The sequence below is a fragment of the Nanorana parkeri genome, unplaced genomic scaffold (genome assembly GCF_000935625.1).
Source record: "Nanorana parkeri isolate BGI_ZX_2015 unplaced genomic scaffold, ASM93562v1 scaffold1246, whole genome shotgun sequence".
Lineage (NCBI taxonomy): Eukaryota > Metazoa > Chordata > Amphibia > Anura > Dicroglossidae > Nanorana > Nanorana parkeri.
In genome coordinates this window covers 119,939-137,929 of record NW_017307514.1, presented here as the reverse complement: position 1 = coordinate 137,929, position 17,991 = coordinate 119,939, and the positions used below count along the sequence as shown (strand labels likewise).

Below are 17,991 nucleotides of genomic sequence, written 5' to 3'. Positions count from 1 at the left end.
GGTTTGTGTGGGGGGGGGGGGAAGCAGTGAGCTCCAAAGCTATCTGGAAGTGTTGAAGCTCTGCCTGTGATATGCACTGTATATGAGACTATAATGATTGTAATGTGAATTATCTTACCTGTGAGTGCAATGTGTGCGGCGCTCAGCGCGGACACGAGAGGGGGGAGGGGCAGGACGTCTTAAGACGCCCTCCCGCTCTGAGCAGACGTCCATCTGGCCGTTCACAAACGGCCATGGACGTAAGGTAGTTAAAAACAAAACAAATACTGTGTAATTATAAATATAAACAACATGGGGAAATCTGATTAGCGTATTACATATGCAATATGGGCTTCCCGCTTAGTAGTACTGCACAATTACTGATTCACTGTATCTTCCTCTCAATGCGACCTGTCGGGTCCCATAAGTCTATAACCTTCTCCAAACCTCTCAAAACCATTTATTTTTATATACAAGAAAAAGAAAAATCTAGGAGATTTAAAATTTAGTATCCATGATTTTCTAGGCCCACAGCATTACTACAAATATTCACAAAACCTATACATTAAAAACAAAAAACTAAATAAAGTATGTTACTAGTTAATAGAAACAGAATTTAACAACAAAATTCTTACCAAACGAAAAAGTAACAAATATTGCATTCATCAATAATCGTACATTGGCAGAATTGGGAAACCATAACAAAAAACAAGGTAGATAAAACTGTCAATATGTGATATACATTAAAAAGTGATGTATCTGTTTCCCACAACAGTTAGGGCTCATTCACACCATATCCATTGAGCTGTGTTCTGTGATCTACGCTTGATGACAGAGCACAGAAACTTCTTGTTTTCTATGTGCCCTCTTCATACTATACAGGTGTAATGTGGTATTATGTTACAACCACTTATAGTGCAATAAACATATATCTAGCAATAAAGATATTTCTAGAAGTAGGTATCTGGGTATCAAATCATTCAGTACAATTAAATTCGGTTACTGGAGCAGTATTTTAGATCGCTACAATAGTTGTCTTGGACCAGCAAATCTACTACGTTGAGTTGGAATGCACTGGTATCATTAGCAATATACACCGTTATTTTATATCTATTTGCATGAAGTTAAGGAATAAAAAAGGAAATAAGGAATAGGGAAAAAGCAAGCTAGAAATTAATAGGATGAAAGAAGAAAGAGTTAGAAAACATTAATAAATGTATTTCCACTCGGGGGCATCGTCCAAACAAGCCAAGACTTAGCAGGTTAATCCTAGTCCGGGGGTCTAGTAATTAAGGAGTCCTCCAGGCCCTCCCATAAATCCCAAACCTTATAGTAGAGCGATATTGTATTATTTAATCTAGCCGATAGATACTCCATTCTCTGAACATCCTTAACTCGATTTAAAAAGTCTAATTCTGAAGGGGGGTTATGTTTTTTTTCCAGAATTGGGGTACGAGACAACGCGCTGCTGTCAACAATTGAGATGCTAGTTTTTTTTCATATTTATTCAGTTCTGAAAAAGGAAGGCCTAAAATGTAATAAATTGGGGGGAAAAATAAGCACGCTATTAAAGGTTTTTGACAATCTAGCACTCACCATCCTCCAATATGGTTGAATAGAATTGCAAGTCCAGAAAATATGTATTAAAAAGGAGAACTATGAGGTGAGTGCTTTTCACTCACCTCATAGTTCTAGCCGACCTGTGACAATGAGACTGTCACAGGTCGGCTCAGTAGATCGGGAGGTGAGCGAACACATACCGGGTTTCGCTCGCCTCTCGATCCTGTCACGACTCTCTGCCGTGACAGGGGGAGGGGCTGGATTCCCCTCTCCAATCTGCCATAGGAGAACTATGGGGAAAAACACTGACCCCATAGTTCTCCTTTAAGGATCCTGAAGCAGAGGCACACCACCAACATAGGGGTGAAATGTTCGGGTAAATGGAGTGTAAGAATTCCAGTGTATGATACCAATGGTAGAGGATCTTATACTGATTTTCTTTGTATAATGAGCAGATCGATTCCCATTGAGCTTGAGTAAGATTTAAATTCAGCGTTGATTCCCATTTGGTCATGTATGGAAACTTGAGAAATGTTTGGGTCATTGAGGAGATTATATATAGTTGAAATCAAACCCTTTGAGGAACAAAGTTTTGCACATATTTTTTCAAAAGGAGTGGGTTTATCAAATTTAAGAGTTCTTGTGATGGTTTGTGCTAGATGTTTAATCTGGAGGTATTGAAATATAGTCCTGAAGGGGAGGGATAATGTTTCCTGGAGTTGTGGGTATGATTTGAGGGTCATAGTAGTAGAATCTAAGATGTCTTTAAAATGGAACAAGTGTCTATCTGCCCATACTGAGGACCAGGCTGTAGTTAGTCCTGAGGGAAGGGATGGAGTTCGTAAGAAGGAGGTAAGAGCTGAACTTCTAGAGGCCAAGTTGTATGTGTACCTATATTTGTACCATATGTCTCTAGTACATTGCATAGAGCTGAGGAGTGTGGATGATTGTATAAGGTGTGTGGAGGACCATAATAGGGAGTTTGGGTGAATAGGTGAGAGCCACAAGGACTCAATCTCAGTCCAGGTATTACGAGGTCTCGCAGCGCTCCAAAAAGGGGCCGTCCTTAATTGGGCAGCTGTGTAATAATAAATTAGATTAGGTAACGTCAACCCCCCTTTGAGTTTAGGTTTATAAAGTATGGACTGAGCGATCCCGTGTCTGCCACCCCTCCACACAAAGTTCAAGATTTCCGCTTGAAAAGACCTGAGGTCTCTTATTGGAATACGTACTGGGAGGGTATTGAAGTAATAAAGTATTTTCGGTAGCAACGTCATTTTAATCGCCGCTATATTACCAGTTAAGGAGAGGTGCAGTGCCCGCCATCTGCAAATAGGGCCATTTTAAACTCATGGTTTTTCAGTGAGACACCATGAATGTGGGGGGAGGCACGGATTCTGGAAGCTAGTGCTTCTATGCATAATACAAACAGAAGTGGGGAGAGTGGGCACCCCTGTCTGGTGCCATTTCTAATAGGAAAAACTGAAGAAGTGGCACCTCTCAATTTAATAATGGCTGAGGGTGTGGAATACAAAGAGTTAACAGCTGTGGCGAACGGGCCTGTGATACCGATGTGAGTTAGTAGTTTTTTGAGAAATGGCCAGCTAAGCCTGTCAAAGGCCACAGATAGTGTTTAACGCGATAAGACCAATGCAGTTTATTTGCCTTCTCAATACAGAGGATGTGATTTGTCATTCTTAGAGTGAAAAGACATTCCTATCTTTGCCATTAACAGGTTACCAGAGACCCTCTTACCTCAGTGAGGGGTGATGCAGAAAGAGGAAGTAGAAAGGAATGACTGGGAGATTTTAGCAGAAGACTGCACCAATGTACAGGAAAGAGCAGGGGTGAAGTGGGAGATGCCAAGTATGCACAGATTAGGCTGCAACAATGCTAATCTTACACTTGTAGCTAGGAGTACACAATGACATGCAGTGATATAGATATGCAGTGTCAAGCTTGCCAGTGTGTAAAGTTCGCTCTCAAGCGAACATTCAAGCTCTCAAATGGCTGGTTTCGCTGAGTAGCTATTCACATGTGCAGTATCATGGCAACTGCAGATTTAGACAAAGGCTACGATAGCACCAACTTCAGAGACAATATGAGGGCTTCACTCCTCTTTAAAGCCCTACTATAACTTTTTTTGTTATCAATAACATAGAAAAGGATTAAATAGATTTCCTCTTACATCCTGTTAAACTGAACAGTGTCAGCCAGGACAGGAAGTGAGGTAAAACCTCCCTAAAGGGGGTGCAGGCAGCTATGAAAACACATTTTTCTATTACACAAAGGAAGGTCCACAATTACTGTTTGATTTTTAATGCTGTCGGTTTCTTTATGATCTCCTCGCTTTTCCTGTCATGGTGATAGGTGACAGAGCAGAAACAGCAGAAAAAACCCTACAAAGATGTTTCATGAGTAAAATACAGGAGAAGAACAATGATTACATCACAAATTAACCTGCATTTTTTTGTATTAGCTTTTTGAATTACACTGCAAGAAAAAAAGCTTAAACTGTATGTTACCCTAAATATATATTATTTCTTACCATCATCTGGATTCATACATGTCCCTTCTAAAAGCATCTGTAGACAGGACTTCTAGAAAAATATAGAGCCAAAAGAAATCTCACCGCTCCAATTCCTTAGTTGCCATCAGGACTCCCCAGGTGCTGGTCTAATAAGTGCGTCTCCACCTTGGAATGTAGTAGTATACAGAACTATCCAGAGAATTCCAATACTTCTGACTTTATTGAAATTCACAGCAAATCTAGAGTAACAGCGTATGTAACAGCAAATACTAGCACCGCAAACCTCCAACCAGCTACAACCTCTCGCATGTTTCACCCGACGACTTATTCATAGAGTTGACTACTCTGAAATTTAATTAAATTCACAGCAAATCCAAAGTATTGGAATTCTCTGGATAGTGCAGTCTGTTCGTATACAGCTATAAAAATATATTTGAATTCTAGCCTGCTGTAACTTCCTATGCGAAGGTGACTAGGCTTCCTCTACATGGTACACAGTAGGTGGGAATGTAGGCACTCTTGCTGCGTGCTCCCGAGATGGACCACATGAACACGCGCCGACGCTGCATGCAAAAGCACACTACACCATCCACTGATTAAATCTTCCCCCACACACCACCTTTCATTGAGATGCTTGAGATTGACAGGAGAGCCAGGAAAAGAGTGCGGAAGTACCACCCTGAATGAAGAAACAAGGGGATGCATGTGCAATAAAATCAAAAAGGTGCACTGATCACTGGGAACTGTAGTTGGACAAGAGCAGTGCATGTGACCTCAATATACATGCACTGCTCTCACACAGAAAAAGTAAGTGAAGGGACATGGATTTTTGTCGGGGCTGTTCGGAGTCAACAATTAGGATATGAAAAAATGGAATGTGGAGGTGGCACTTTATCAAACTGCTATGGTACAGTACAGCCTGCTGGATTAGGGGATTATGTTAACAACAAACGTTTAGGGACACGTTAACCCCTATACTATATGTATTTCAGTACAGTAAAATGTTACACTCATCCACATGTTATCTACTATGTATTTGCTGAAGCCGCTTATTTTGAAAACTGCTGCACAACACAATGACAACAACTAGGGATGTCCCGATACCGATGCTAGCATCGGAATCAGGCCCGATGAAGGGCATTTTGACAAGTACTTGTACTTGGGCCTGAAAAAGTGGTATCGGGACATCCCTAACACCAACCTATCAGTATAAATTGGAGCTGACAATGCCACCAACTGCAGTTTTTTACATTTGAATATGAAACAAATAAAATTTCTGTTCTGACTTAATATCAAGCCTGTATGTTAGGGATGTTCTATAGGCAGCAGTGTCTGAAATGACAAAGCTGGGTAAAAAGCTGGAACGACACTCAAACCCTTCCTGGTGCACAAGGACAATGTTGCATTGCGGATGCACACTTTATTCAGACATGTTCAACGTCATGAGCCAGGGAGCTCTCAGGAACAGTATTCGGATGGGCTATTAATATTCTGCTGTCACGCCTGCTGTAATTACTCACAGCTTTATAGCAGAGCTGCTCAATTTGTCTGTAACAAAAAAGTCACAGGTACGCAATCAATCATAGTATCAATCTAGAATGATTTTCTGTGCCAGCTCTGTTCAATTATTGTTATAAAACACCAGGATCTTTATCAAGCTGTCGAACAGAAGTTCACATGTCTTTATATGTGGATTGATAATTGAGAAATAAATACTTTTTATATAGTACTAATCATGCACAGCTGGAGGTGCTTGCCGCAATATAGGTCATATTAGACCTGGAGGAGCAAACATTTTGATATAAACTGTACATAGTACTTTATGCACTATAAACAATTGGTAGCAAATGTTATGCACATATAACCAGCCAACATAACTGTGTCCTTATTTTTGTACACAGGCTTCTATTGATAGAGGTTTTTGGCTTGTAAAGGAATTCTACAGTTTCATTTGAGAGCCTGTTTTTGGCGTTTCCCCTTCAGGCAAGTAAATGAAGCAATGCACAGTGGAATTCAAAGTGCCCCTATGCCCAGACTATGGACATTAAAATTATTTATACATTTTACCAAGCAGTAAAAGAGCTACCACACAAGCCATCCATGAACTCTGTAGCTGCTTGTAATGTAAAGTAATTCATTCTTAAAGAGCCTATAAATCACCACAAAGACTAAATTCAGATTTCGATCATTTTCTAACAGTTTATAAATCTGCTGTTTGTTTACACAAGAAGGCTGGCAGACTTCCAAGATTCTGTTGCAATAGAAAGAAATCTGAAAAAAAAAAAGGATTTCTGTGCCTTTGTTGTGAACTTCAAATATTAATTTCTCCATGATGCCTAAAACAGGAGGTGTTTTAGAGTGCTTTCATGTGCATAAGTTCACTTTAAACAGGAACTTTACCCAGATCTTTGGGAAATACTTCTAGATAAATTGCAGGCTCTTTATTCTTTGCATACCTTATTTTTAGGGATGTCCAGATACCAGGCCAATACTTGGCATTTTCATGAGAACTACCAAGGTTGCAGTGGTTGCAGCTGGGACCTGGCTCTGGCACTCCACCACTGTCCTGAAATCATTAGTCTGTATTGTTTAGAAAAACTGTCACATGACAATAAAGAAAAATGTATCAGTACTTGTATCTATGAGGACTTGGACAAGTATCAGTACTTGAAAACATGGTATCAGTGCATTCCTTTATAATTAATAATAATATATTTATAAAACAAAAATCATACATTAAAACAGAGATGTACAAATCCCAGGAGCTCCGTATGTTCCTTAAAAATTACAGCTGCCTCCTAACTTTTGAATTCTTCTCTAGTCTAGTCTTGGAGCTGAAAAAGTATCTGTACTCGTACTGAGTACGGTACTTGGTATCTGAACATCCCTACTTATTTTTCTTTTCCACCCCATTCTTCCCACAGTGGCTGAGGGCAGATTAATATACCTCCCTTTAATTCCTGGAACTATGGCACATATGACTCTCAGGGGAGGAAATTGCTTTTCCCTGAGATCTCGTGAGATTACAGATGACATTTCCCAGCAATGCTCTGCTGATGTTATCTTCCCAGGATGCATCGTTTGGGCACAGATTTCATCACTATTGCCCAAGAGGACCCAAAAGTGGAAAAACAGTAACTGTAGAAGCAAAATATGTTTGTTTGTTTAACGAATGTAAGATTTCATATCAGCATGCAGAGCTGCATGCAGAGCTGATTTTTAGTGAAAGGGGCTATAAATGTCCATTTTAAAGTCTGGCAAGGCAGAGGCAGAATAACTTGTGAAACAATGTAAAAGAATATTGACCAAAGTCTTATAGCAAGCAGATTTTGGGAAGCATGATGCAACATGCAATACAGGGTATAAAGTGAAGCTTTTGTTTTATCCTTTCAGCCCAGGAGACAATTGTTTTTTTCAGCATAGCCGTGGAACGAACAGGAACCCAGAAGCATAAACAAAAGGACAGATGAAACACCGTCCTTTACCGTATTAACTGGGGATATGCATAATCTTCCTGAAGCCTACAATTAAAAGTCAAGCACGGGGACCTGAATGGTTGTGTTAGGTTGCCTGCCCTCTTCCAGCAGTTTCATTATAGACCATGCTTGCCTATAACCCTGACTTTGTTCAGATCTTGGCTTTGCCTAAGATCAAATGCATGCATATGCACTATCAATTTCATTCACTGTAATGGAAAGTCTGTCTGCAGTCGGAGAGGCTTAAATATAGACTGTTGCATTACAGTGAATGGAGTCCACAGTGTGCAATTATGGGCTACGTTCTACAGAATTTAGAAGATTTTAGGAGAGAGGTTGTGCAGCACCAGGAAGGCTAAACAGTGAAGATCTGAAAGGGTTACAAGCAAGTATGATCTGTAATTTATGAAGGTGTTGGACTTCATAAATCATGGGCACCTTTCAAGGTATCTAACAGGTTGTTTTGTAGTGTGCATATCTGATCAAGCACATTTAAAATCAGACAGGGCAGCATTATTTTCATAAAATGACCAACTTGTTTTAATATTATTATACAGAATTTCTTACCAACTGTGTAACTTGAACTTCTTTCCTAAATTTAGGTTGATCTGCATTTATATGGCACACCAACATTGTAAGGAGATACCAGATCTCTACATCAGCCCTCCTTCCACAACTCTCACAGCCAACAGTTTATTTCAATGATGTGCAGATGTGCTCTGTTATTTGCTGTGATTGGCAGGGGCCTCCTTTATTATACAAGATTAAAGGATTTAACAGACAACTGTTGATTGTTATCAAATTGGGCAGAGGATTGTGGGGTGTTGAAATCATGGACACCTATACTCTGTCTAAAACTGAGAAAATTCACCTATTTCTTCTTTAAATATAACCCATCCCCCTATTAGTAATTTGCCTAATTTCATTCTGTTTAAACATGCTGCTAAAGTAGCCATTGTGCCCAGTAGGACATAGTCACATTTTAATGAGCCATGTTGTCTTTCTACAGGGCAAACAGTCATCTGCAACTGATAATGGATTATTAGCATAGAAAAATGTTACCTTTCAAAAAGGTAAAAAAAGGTGTCAAATGTTGGTAATTATAAACTAACCATGTGCTTACAAGAAGAAAATATTAACATTTCTCAGTGGGTGCAATAAATAATTAAAAATCATGAACTAGTGTAGTGGAACAAGATAAGCAATGATTATCTACAAAATTTATCAATTACACTGCTCTACCTTACAATATTATATTTGTTAAAATATGTGAAGATAAGATATAGAGTTGTTTTTTAACATAACCGAGCTAAAAATAGCCATGTATCATATGAAGCCAATAAAACATTTAGTTTAATAACTAGATTTACATATACATTATTATTATTTTATTTTCTTCCCCATCTAAAATAACAAATATTTTTCATGAGAATAATGCCCATGCAATGCAGTGCATAATAATGGCCATGCGATGCAATTTGATTGGGCTGTGTTAATAGTTGGAATACTGAATAAACACAAGAAATGAATACAAAGACACCACAGAGGGTAAAATAAAAGCATAACCCCTATTGCCTATTTTTTCCCTGTTCAATATGTTATTGCACAATTGATTGATTTGATCTGAAACAGTGTAAAGAATTCAAGCGGTTTTATTTGATTAATATGTTGAGTAAACATTTCTTGACAAAATAGGCTAAATTAAAATGAACCTGAATAACTACTGTTTCAAAAAACAATAAAGAGAAATCCACAATTCACTTAAAAAATGGAAAACAAAATAAACAAACATTCACATCCATAATATTGAAAAATACCATAAACAAAAACCTAAAAGTAGCCAACTGCAAAAGTATTACCTTAAGGAAGAATGGCAGCAAAAAATGGATAAAAATAAATAGTCCATTAAAAATAAAAAAGCTTTTGGTGCAATATTCAAGGTCAATCCAGAGACTTCCCCTGCAGTACTTTTTCCTGCCACAGGATGTCCTTAGTCTGATGTACTGTATCATTCAACTCATTTGTTCTGAGCCCTGGTTGCCTTTGACCTGCCCATCTTGCAAATGGACAGTGAAAGGAGATGCAGCACAGCAGTTGAACTCATACCTGTCACCTTACGCTCTCTTTCTATCAGCATGCTTCTTGTTAGCACATTAACTCATTGGCTCCTTGTGCCGTTTGTCACACTCAAATCTTACTGTACAGGAACGGTAAGATTAATGATCATATAGCTGCATAAATATTTAGTCCTTGTCTAGCATTCAGTGTTAAGTGTCAGTCTACCTGCCTTTTTCCATAACTAATCATTTGTAGGAGGTCTTAATTTCAAGAGGTCTTCATGGTTGAGATCTCTCTAGGCAAGTTCCTAATGCTTATCTGCCCCTACCATGCAATGTCATGCCTTTTTCTGCAGCAGAGTGAATCTCCCACTGCATTTTCTCTTGTTTAAAAGAAAAATCTTTGCAGAGTCAGGCGACTATTTTTTAGACTCCGCATCCAGTAGCTATAAGAATAAAAGGAGCTGCCCAGCAGGGTCCAGGACAATAATGAAGGCCCTGATGGGGATCAAACCTTACCCCAAGAGTTGTTCTTTTAGGATGATGAAGTAAATTGGTAGATAGAGCACAGATGATATACAAAATGCCCAAACCAAAAGCAATCTAATAGCTTTCAGCTTACTTGAATTTCAGTTAAGGTGACAAGAATTCTAAGTGATAGTTATGGCTTACTACACTTTACTCACTGTTTTTGCATTACTGAATACAGCATTATTTGGCTCATAATTGAAATCCTTAAAGTAAGTGGTGTAGATCTACTATGAGCAGGGCTTGAAAAATCCACTCGTCTGTGACGAGAGGACAGTGGAGCACGACGAGCAGCTTCCCAGCCGGCCGTTGTAATTACACGGCCGGCCAGGAGCTTTACATCCAAGTGATCGGGCGTCTCTAGAGACGCTCGATCGCATGTATTAGCAGCTGTCACTGCCGGTCCCGAGATCCGCTGTGCTCGATGCGGCCGGGACCGGCACGGCTCTGTGACAGGAGATCAAAGGGAGTTCAGTATACGAACTCCCTTTGATTTCCTCTCAGTCCCCGAATGCAGGAAGTGATGTATACTACATCACTTCCTGCATTCAGTGTCACTCTCCAGCTACAGAAGCCGATGAAGCAGATCTCTGCTTCATCAGCTTCTCTGGGGGTCCCTAGGTGACATTAGGGGTCTTGGAGACCCCTGATGCCTCCATAAAGATGACCTGTCATGTAAATTGGCTATCACATAGGGGCTTCTTATCCCCCCATGTAATAGCAATAAAGTTGTGTGTAAAAAAAAAAGTAATACAAAAATTAAAGACTCATAAAAAAAATAAAGAAGCATAAAAAAAATGAAAAAAAGCAAAACATTTTTTTACACATACACACGCAGATATGCGTCGGGTGAGAAAACGACGATTGCGCCTATTGTGCCGCACATGTTACATATCACCGCAAACGTCGGAGTGAGAGCAATAATTTTAGGGTTAATCACTGATAACACTAAACTGATGAGCAATAAAAGCGTTTTAATCATCGCCTATGGGCTTTTTTACGATTTTGCGGGCGCACACAATTTTAATGCTTGACATGTTTGGTGTTTATTTACCTGACGTGACCCCGTCTTTTATGTTTTACTAAAAATATGGGTAAGAATAGATGTTTTATAACATAACGTAGGGAAACTTTTAGTTTTTTTTCTACATTTATGGTACTTTTTAAAATTATTATTATTTTATTATAATCCCCCCCCCCCCCGCGGTGATTATATACCTCCAAAAGAAAGCTCTATCTGTGCCCAAACTTTTTTAACATAAATTGCAAGGCTACAGTCCGGTCATGCTGACTGGTGACATTTTTGACTGACTGGTGAGACACTAGGGCTGCAACAACTAATCGACATAATCGATTATTGAAAAAGTTGTCAACTTTTTAAATCATCGATCAATCAGCTTCCAATTAGTTGGCCCTGTTCACAGATCCCCACACGCTGCACCTCCTCCCCACCTCATGCTCGCTGCTGCCAGACCCGCCCGCATCCACGATCCACACGCCGCACCTCCTCACCGATCGGCACAGGTACCCGGGGAGAAGTAAGGAGGAGCAGGTATGGGGGGATGACAGCTGCCGATACACAGGCCCGATCTCAGAAGCAAGTTGCTGGAAGACTGCTCAGGTAAGCCTGCACTTTCCCCCACATGGTGCTCTATAATGTATTGCTGGGATTTGTATTCCTCTGTAGCTGATGGTACATTGTGCTGTATATTACACCATCAGCTATAGAGGACTACAAATCCCAGCAATACATCATACACTGTATGTATAATGTATTGCTGGGATTTGTTGTATTTCTATATAGCTGGTGGTTTTCTGCATTGCGCTGTATAGAGGACTACAAATTCCAGCAATAATACATTATACAGTGGTGCAATGCGGAATACCACTAGTTATATAGGACTAGAAAACCCAGCAATAGTATACCAGGACTAGAATACCGACCAGCTATAATGTACCATTGCTGGGATTTGTTGTATTCCTCTATAGCTGGTGGTATTCTGCATTGTGTGGTATAATGTACTATTGCTCGGTTTTGTAGTCCTCTATAGCCGGTGCCATTCTGCATTCATTGCTCTATAATTTTACACTTTTCATTTCACTATATTGTACACCACACTTTTTTTTTTTTCCTTTTTTACTTCCACCGCTCCAAGCTTGCTCCTGTGATGGACTACAATCTCAATACAAAACTAGTAGTCCCATCACTGGAGCTATTTTAAAAAATATATTTTATCCGATTAACCGATTAATCGAACTTAACAATCGGCTAACTAATCGATTTTGAAAATAATCGTTAGCTGCAGCTCTATGACACACTATCAAATTTTTCAAGCCCTGATAATAAGCATTTCGGCACATGAGTATAAGCAAGATGAAGGAGCTATACCTGGTAGAGGCTTGTTAATGCAAGCTTGGCATCTAGATAACACCTGGCAAGGTGTTACCCTTGTAAGAGGGCATCCCTGTGACACAATGATGACACCAATGGAGGCCAACTTTCCGAACAGGACCCTTACCAGTATCCCTGTGCACTAATGCATAAGCAAATAATAAGGCAACAATTAAAATAGTGTTTCTATCCCTGGTCCTTTAACAACTTGGATTCAATTAAATAGCTGTTTCTAGCTCTTTCTGCAACTCAGTTTAGAACTGCAAGCTAACTGTGCAGTACAAACTCAGCAAATGACTCATGTTCAGACTTGACCATGTTATTTTTAAGCATTCGGATTAATAATGCATTGCTCTGCATACCATCCTAAGGTTCCAAAACAAGCTCTCTATAAAACAATTAATAAAACACAAAAGGTTATTAATGCTGCAGAAAGTCAACTTGTTAAAAAAATAAAAAACAATATAACTTTAAGATGGTTAGTTATTGGAGACCTTTCACTTTTTAAGCCATAAAGAAAATAGGCATCCAAATATATAAATTCCTATAAAAGAATTTAAATTACCGTATTTTTCGCTCCATAAGACGCAATTTTCCCCCCCAAAAGGAGAGGGGGAAAATGTGCCTGCGTCTTATGGCGCAAATACCTATCGCCCGACGCCCGGGACATGCAGTTTCGGGCGCCAGGCGAGTAGTTTTTTGTACATTAAGCCCTGCTCCTGATGAGCAGAGCTGAATGTACAGTGCAACAGCCGCTGCTCGTTTAATACAAGTGATCTAATTAGATCACTTGTATTTAGGGTTGCACAGATACCAAGTACAGTACTCGGTACAAGTACGAGTACATGTACCGATACTTTTGAGCTCAAAGACTAGACTAGAGAAAAATTCAAAAATTAGGAGGCAGTTGTCATTTGTAAGGAGCACACGGAGCTCCTGGGATTTGTACATCTCTGTTTTAATGTACGATTTTGTTTTTATAAATAAAGTGATGCACAGATACCAGTTTTGCGAGTACGAGTACTGGTACTTGCTGAGTACTTACAAGTACGAGTACTGATACATTTTTGTTTATTGTCAAGGTGACAGTTTTTCTAAAACAATACAGACTAATGATTTCAGGACAATAGTGGGAGTGCCAGAGCCAGGTCTGCAACCCTTGTAGTTCTCATGAAAATGGCAAGTATCGGCACTGGTACTCAAAAAGTATCTGTGCATCCCTACTTGTATTAAATCGAGCGGCGGTGGCGATCGTGTCGGCCCCCCACCGTGGTTTTCGGGGACCCCCGCTCCTCTGGGGGACAGTGACCACGGTCCCCCATAAGGGCTCACCATAGAGCCCCTTGAGCAGACGAAGGTCGTTCTTCGTCTGCTATGTGTGATTACTGAGACAACACCACCTGTCTCAGCAGTCACTAACTGCAGCTTCTGTCACAGAATTTCTGTCACAGAAGCCTTGCGTCCTATCGTCTGGAGCGCTTTACAGAGCGCGAAATACGGTAATTGCAATGCAGTGTAAAATCGTATGAGATACTTCTAAATCAGCTTTATTTAAAAAGTAAATATGATGTAGTATTTTCTCACCATTGTAAATGGCAAGAAGCACACCTCTGTGTGTAGTCAATGTTTGGCAGCTGCTATTTAAGAAACTGCCACCGCTGAAGAAAAATATGATATGATGTTGAGCACTAAAAGGTGTTAGTCAATATACATAAATATTAAATGCCCCCATTGGACAGATTTTCACATCCAAAGACACCAATTAAAGACCTCTTATATAGTAGAGTAAGAAAAGGTGTCCGTGTACCGGGAATTTCTTTCCTGGTGATGGGTGTCACTGAGAAAAGCAAAATAAATTCCCCCATAGGTAGCAACAAAAAGGCTCTTAAAGTGACACTAAACTCAGGAGTTATATCTTAAAAATGCATTCAAGTACCCCAACTATTAAACTATAATGTAGTTTATTTGTGTATCACTTAGCTGTAAACACCCAAATCATCTTTGAATTGGTGATGACACTGTCTTTCCTTCTGGAGGGCGGTTACCAATGGTTTCTGTTTGTGTTTTAAAGTAGCCACCGATTCAGGCTTACTACCGTAATGGACTGCAATCTACCATCTAAATACAAAATGAGTAAACTAATCGTGAGATTGTAGTCCATCACGGGAGGGAGCATGGAGCAGTTACTTTAGAACACACACAGGGACCATGGGGACCCAAAGTAGCCAACCTCCAGATGGAAGGACAGTGTCAGCATGAATTCAGAGATGATTTGAGGATCTACAGCCGAGCGATACAGGTCAAATGCACCCATGTATAATCTTAGAAGGAACTCTAAAGGGCCTCAAACCAATCTCAAATGCAACCTAAAAGCAGCCGAAAGCACGATGCATTTACCAGTCTACAAAAGCCGTTAAGACCCATTCAAAATATTTAGTTTTATGTTTTATTTTAGTAACTCAGTGTTTGATCCTGTAAATTCTCAACTGCTGAGGAACCAAGCACAAAAAAAAACTATGTTAAATCTTAATTCATTCTGGAACTGACTGTAAACAGATGACAAGCGAATAACAGTATTCTGGTTTTGCATTTTGTCACACTGGCTCCCTTGCACTAGTTGTTCCATACCAATTCTTGGTACTGGAAGCCAGTCAATCACACTTCAGTAGGTGCATTTTTGTTTGTTATATGGGACTTAAACATTCTGATAACTAAAAAAAATACAAAATTAAAATTGAAGGATACTGTTGGGGAACTTCTTTGTAAATCTGTGACTGGTCTGTTAAACCTAGAGTGAGTGTGAAAAATGCTTAAGTCTTACCTGTCGTCGAATGACATCCAAGTTTTCTTTAGCCTGGTGAACTAGGGTTTGTACTTCATGAAAATCATCAATGTTCTTCTTTTCTCTGAAAGCATCTCTTATCCTTCTGATGGCATAGGTTCTAGGAAGGTAAATGTACTGTATCACATAACACCATAATTGATCATTATTTTAGTAAAACCTACAATACTTTTTATATTTTAAAGAACTACGAGTATAAAAAAATTCACATGGGGTCCCCAAGTCCCTTTTGGTCAGGGGGACAATATTAAATATAGATGTTTTAGATATTCCTCTACAAGTCCATCATTCCCTGGGTCTTTTATAAACTGCAAAGTTACTTCTCTGGTGTTATATAAAACAGAACTAAACCAATAGCCCCCGTGGGCAGGGGCAGCAGAAAACAATAAGTAAAGCATTGTGAAAGGTTTGAAGTCAGAAACCCTATGAAATTCTTACAGTGCATTTGATGTTATATATGTAAGCAATGACCTACTTTAATACAAAACCTGGGTTTTCCAATGGAGAGATTCTCCCATAATAGTCTGTGCCTTCATGACCTCCAATTTGAATATAAGTAAAGTTTTAGGTGGATTTCTAAAGTATTTATGAATCCATTGAGGAACAGAGTGTTATCATGAGTTGGCTTTTTGTGGATGCAGCAGTTGGAGAGCACTGGGATTTCTAATTACCCAAGAAATATAAGTAGAGCTGCAGCTAACGATTATTTTCAAAATCGGTTAGCCGATTATTAAGTTCGAAAAATCGGTTAAAAAATAAAATACATTTTAACAAATGGCTCCAGTGATGGGACTACTGGTTTGTATTGAGATTGCAGTCCATCACAGGAGCAAGCTTGGAGCGGTGGAAGTAAAAAAAGAAGAAGAAAAAAAAAAAGTGTGGTGCGCAATATAGTGAAATGAAAAGTGTAAAATTATACAGGAATGAATGCAGAATGGCATCGGCTATAGAGGACTACAAAACCCAGCAATTGTACATTATACAGCACAATGCAGAATACCACCAGCTTGGGTTTAATAAGGAGTTGCGCTAATATTGCGCAACATAAAAATTTTCAACTACCACCATTTTATTCTATAGGGTCTTGGCATTCAGAAAATATATAATGTTGGGGGGTTTTACGTCATTTTCAGGCCTAAAATGTGGAATACAACATGGGTGCAAAAATTGAAAAAAGGGCCTCAGTCATGAAGGGGTTAATATGTACCTTCCTCCCTCCACCACCACCTGGAACACCGAAGGGGTTAGGCATATTGATTGGACAGCTTGAACAAAATTGTTCCATATCTATTTTACTTTTTCTGATAACATTAAGCTATTGGTGTGTGTGTGTGTGTGTGTGCGTAACATGCCTTTACACATAGGCCTAAATGTGTCCAGGTACATGCTGCTCAGCAAAAATGTTAGAGGGTGTACAGCTAACCACACTGTAATGTCTTAAACATTAAAGTCTAATGTTTTTATCCCTCCCCAATGTTAATTAAAGCACTTACCTTAAATCATGTCTCTTAATCTGATCTTCCTCTTCTTTTCTGTCCTTTTCAGCCTTCTCTCCAGCGCTGCTGCGGGTCTTTGATCCAGCGCTGACTCCTCTGTCCTTGCTGGCACTTCCTGTCCCACGGTGTCTGCATGCAGGTGCACGCGTCCATAGCCTTACCTTGCGAATCTCCTCGTTCTTCCGGCTGAAAATCTGAACTGCGCATGCACCCGCCCTAAGATGAATGCCCGAGCATTTTTGGATTTTCGGACGGGAGTGCACTGCGAAGACAGGGGTAAGTTTAAACCGCTTCTAAAGCTTTTTAAAAAAACAAAAAACTTTTTGCATATACAGTTGGGCAAAAAAGTATTTAGTCAGCCACCAATTGTGCAAGTTCTCCCACTTAAAAAGATGAGAGGCCTGTGATTGGCATCATAGGTAGACCTCAACTATGAGAGACAAAATGAGAAAACAAATCCAGACAAATCACATTGGCTGATTTGGAACAAATTTATTTGCAAATTATGGTGGAAAATAAGTATTTGGTCAATATCAAAAGGTCATCTCAATACTTTGTTATATATCCTTTGTTGGCAATGACAGAGGTCAAACGTGTCCTGTACGTCTTCACAAGGTTGGCACACACTGTTGCTGGTATGTTGGCCCATTCCTCCATGCAGATCTCCTCTAGAGCAGTGATGTATTCGTTTTCTCATTTTGTCTCTCATAGTTGAGGTCTACCTATGATGCCAATTACACTCCTCTCTCATCTTTTTAAAGTGGGAGAACTTGGACAATTGGTGGCTGACTAAATACTTTTTTGCCCCACTGTATCTACTGCTCGCTAGCAGTAGATATATGAAAAAAAACCCTGAGGGTAATAATTGCGCAAATGTTTCTCAAATTAATATTAAACCGATAAAAATACACAATTCAATTGTTAAACACACCAAAAATCAGTATCCGTGCAGAAAAATATATATTTTCTGACTAAATCTAAAACTGTATGGAGTTAATAAATAACAAATATTAGCAAATTTGTAATTGCGCCTTTTTGCGAAAAGGTAAAAAAAATGAAGGTATGCAAAACTGTAAATAATCGACTTATGTAAAAAATTGTTTTGGTGTTTGTGTTGTGATAAAATGATAC

General features: G+C 39.3%; 1 protein-coding gene across 1 annotated transcript in view; it reads right to left on the bottom strand.

The window, feature by feature from the left end:
* LYRM4 (LYR motif containing 4) overlaps positions 1-17,991 on the bottom strand; it is a 104,985-nt gene that overhangs the window by 68,604 nt on the left and 18,390 nt on the right. Inside the window, exon 3 of the mRNA XM_018568798.1 lies at positions 15,344-15,464. Within this exon, the coding sequence (XP_018424300.1) occupies positions 15,344-15,464 (121 nt within the window). The remainder of the gene's footprint in view (positions 1-15,343; positions 15,465-17,991) is intronic.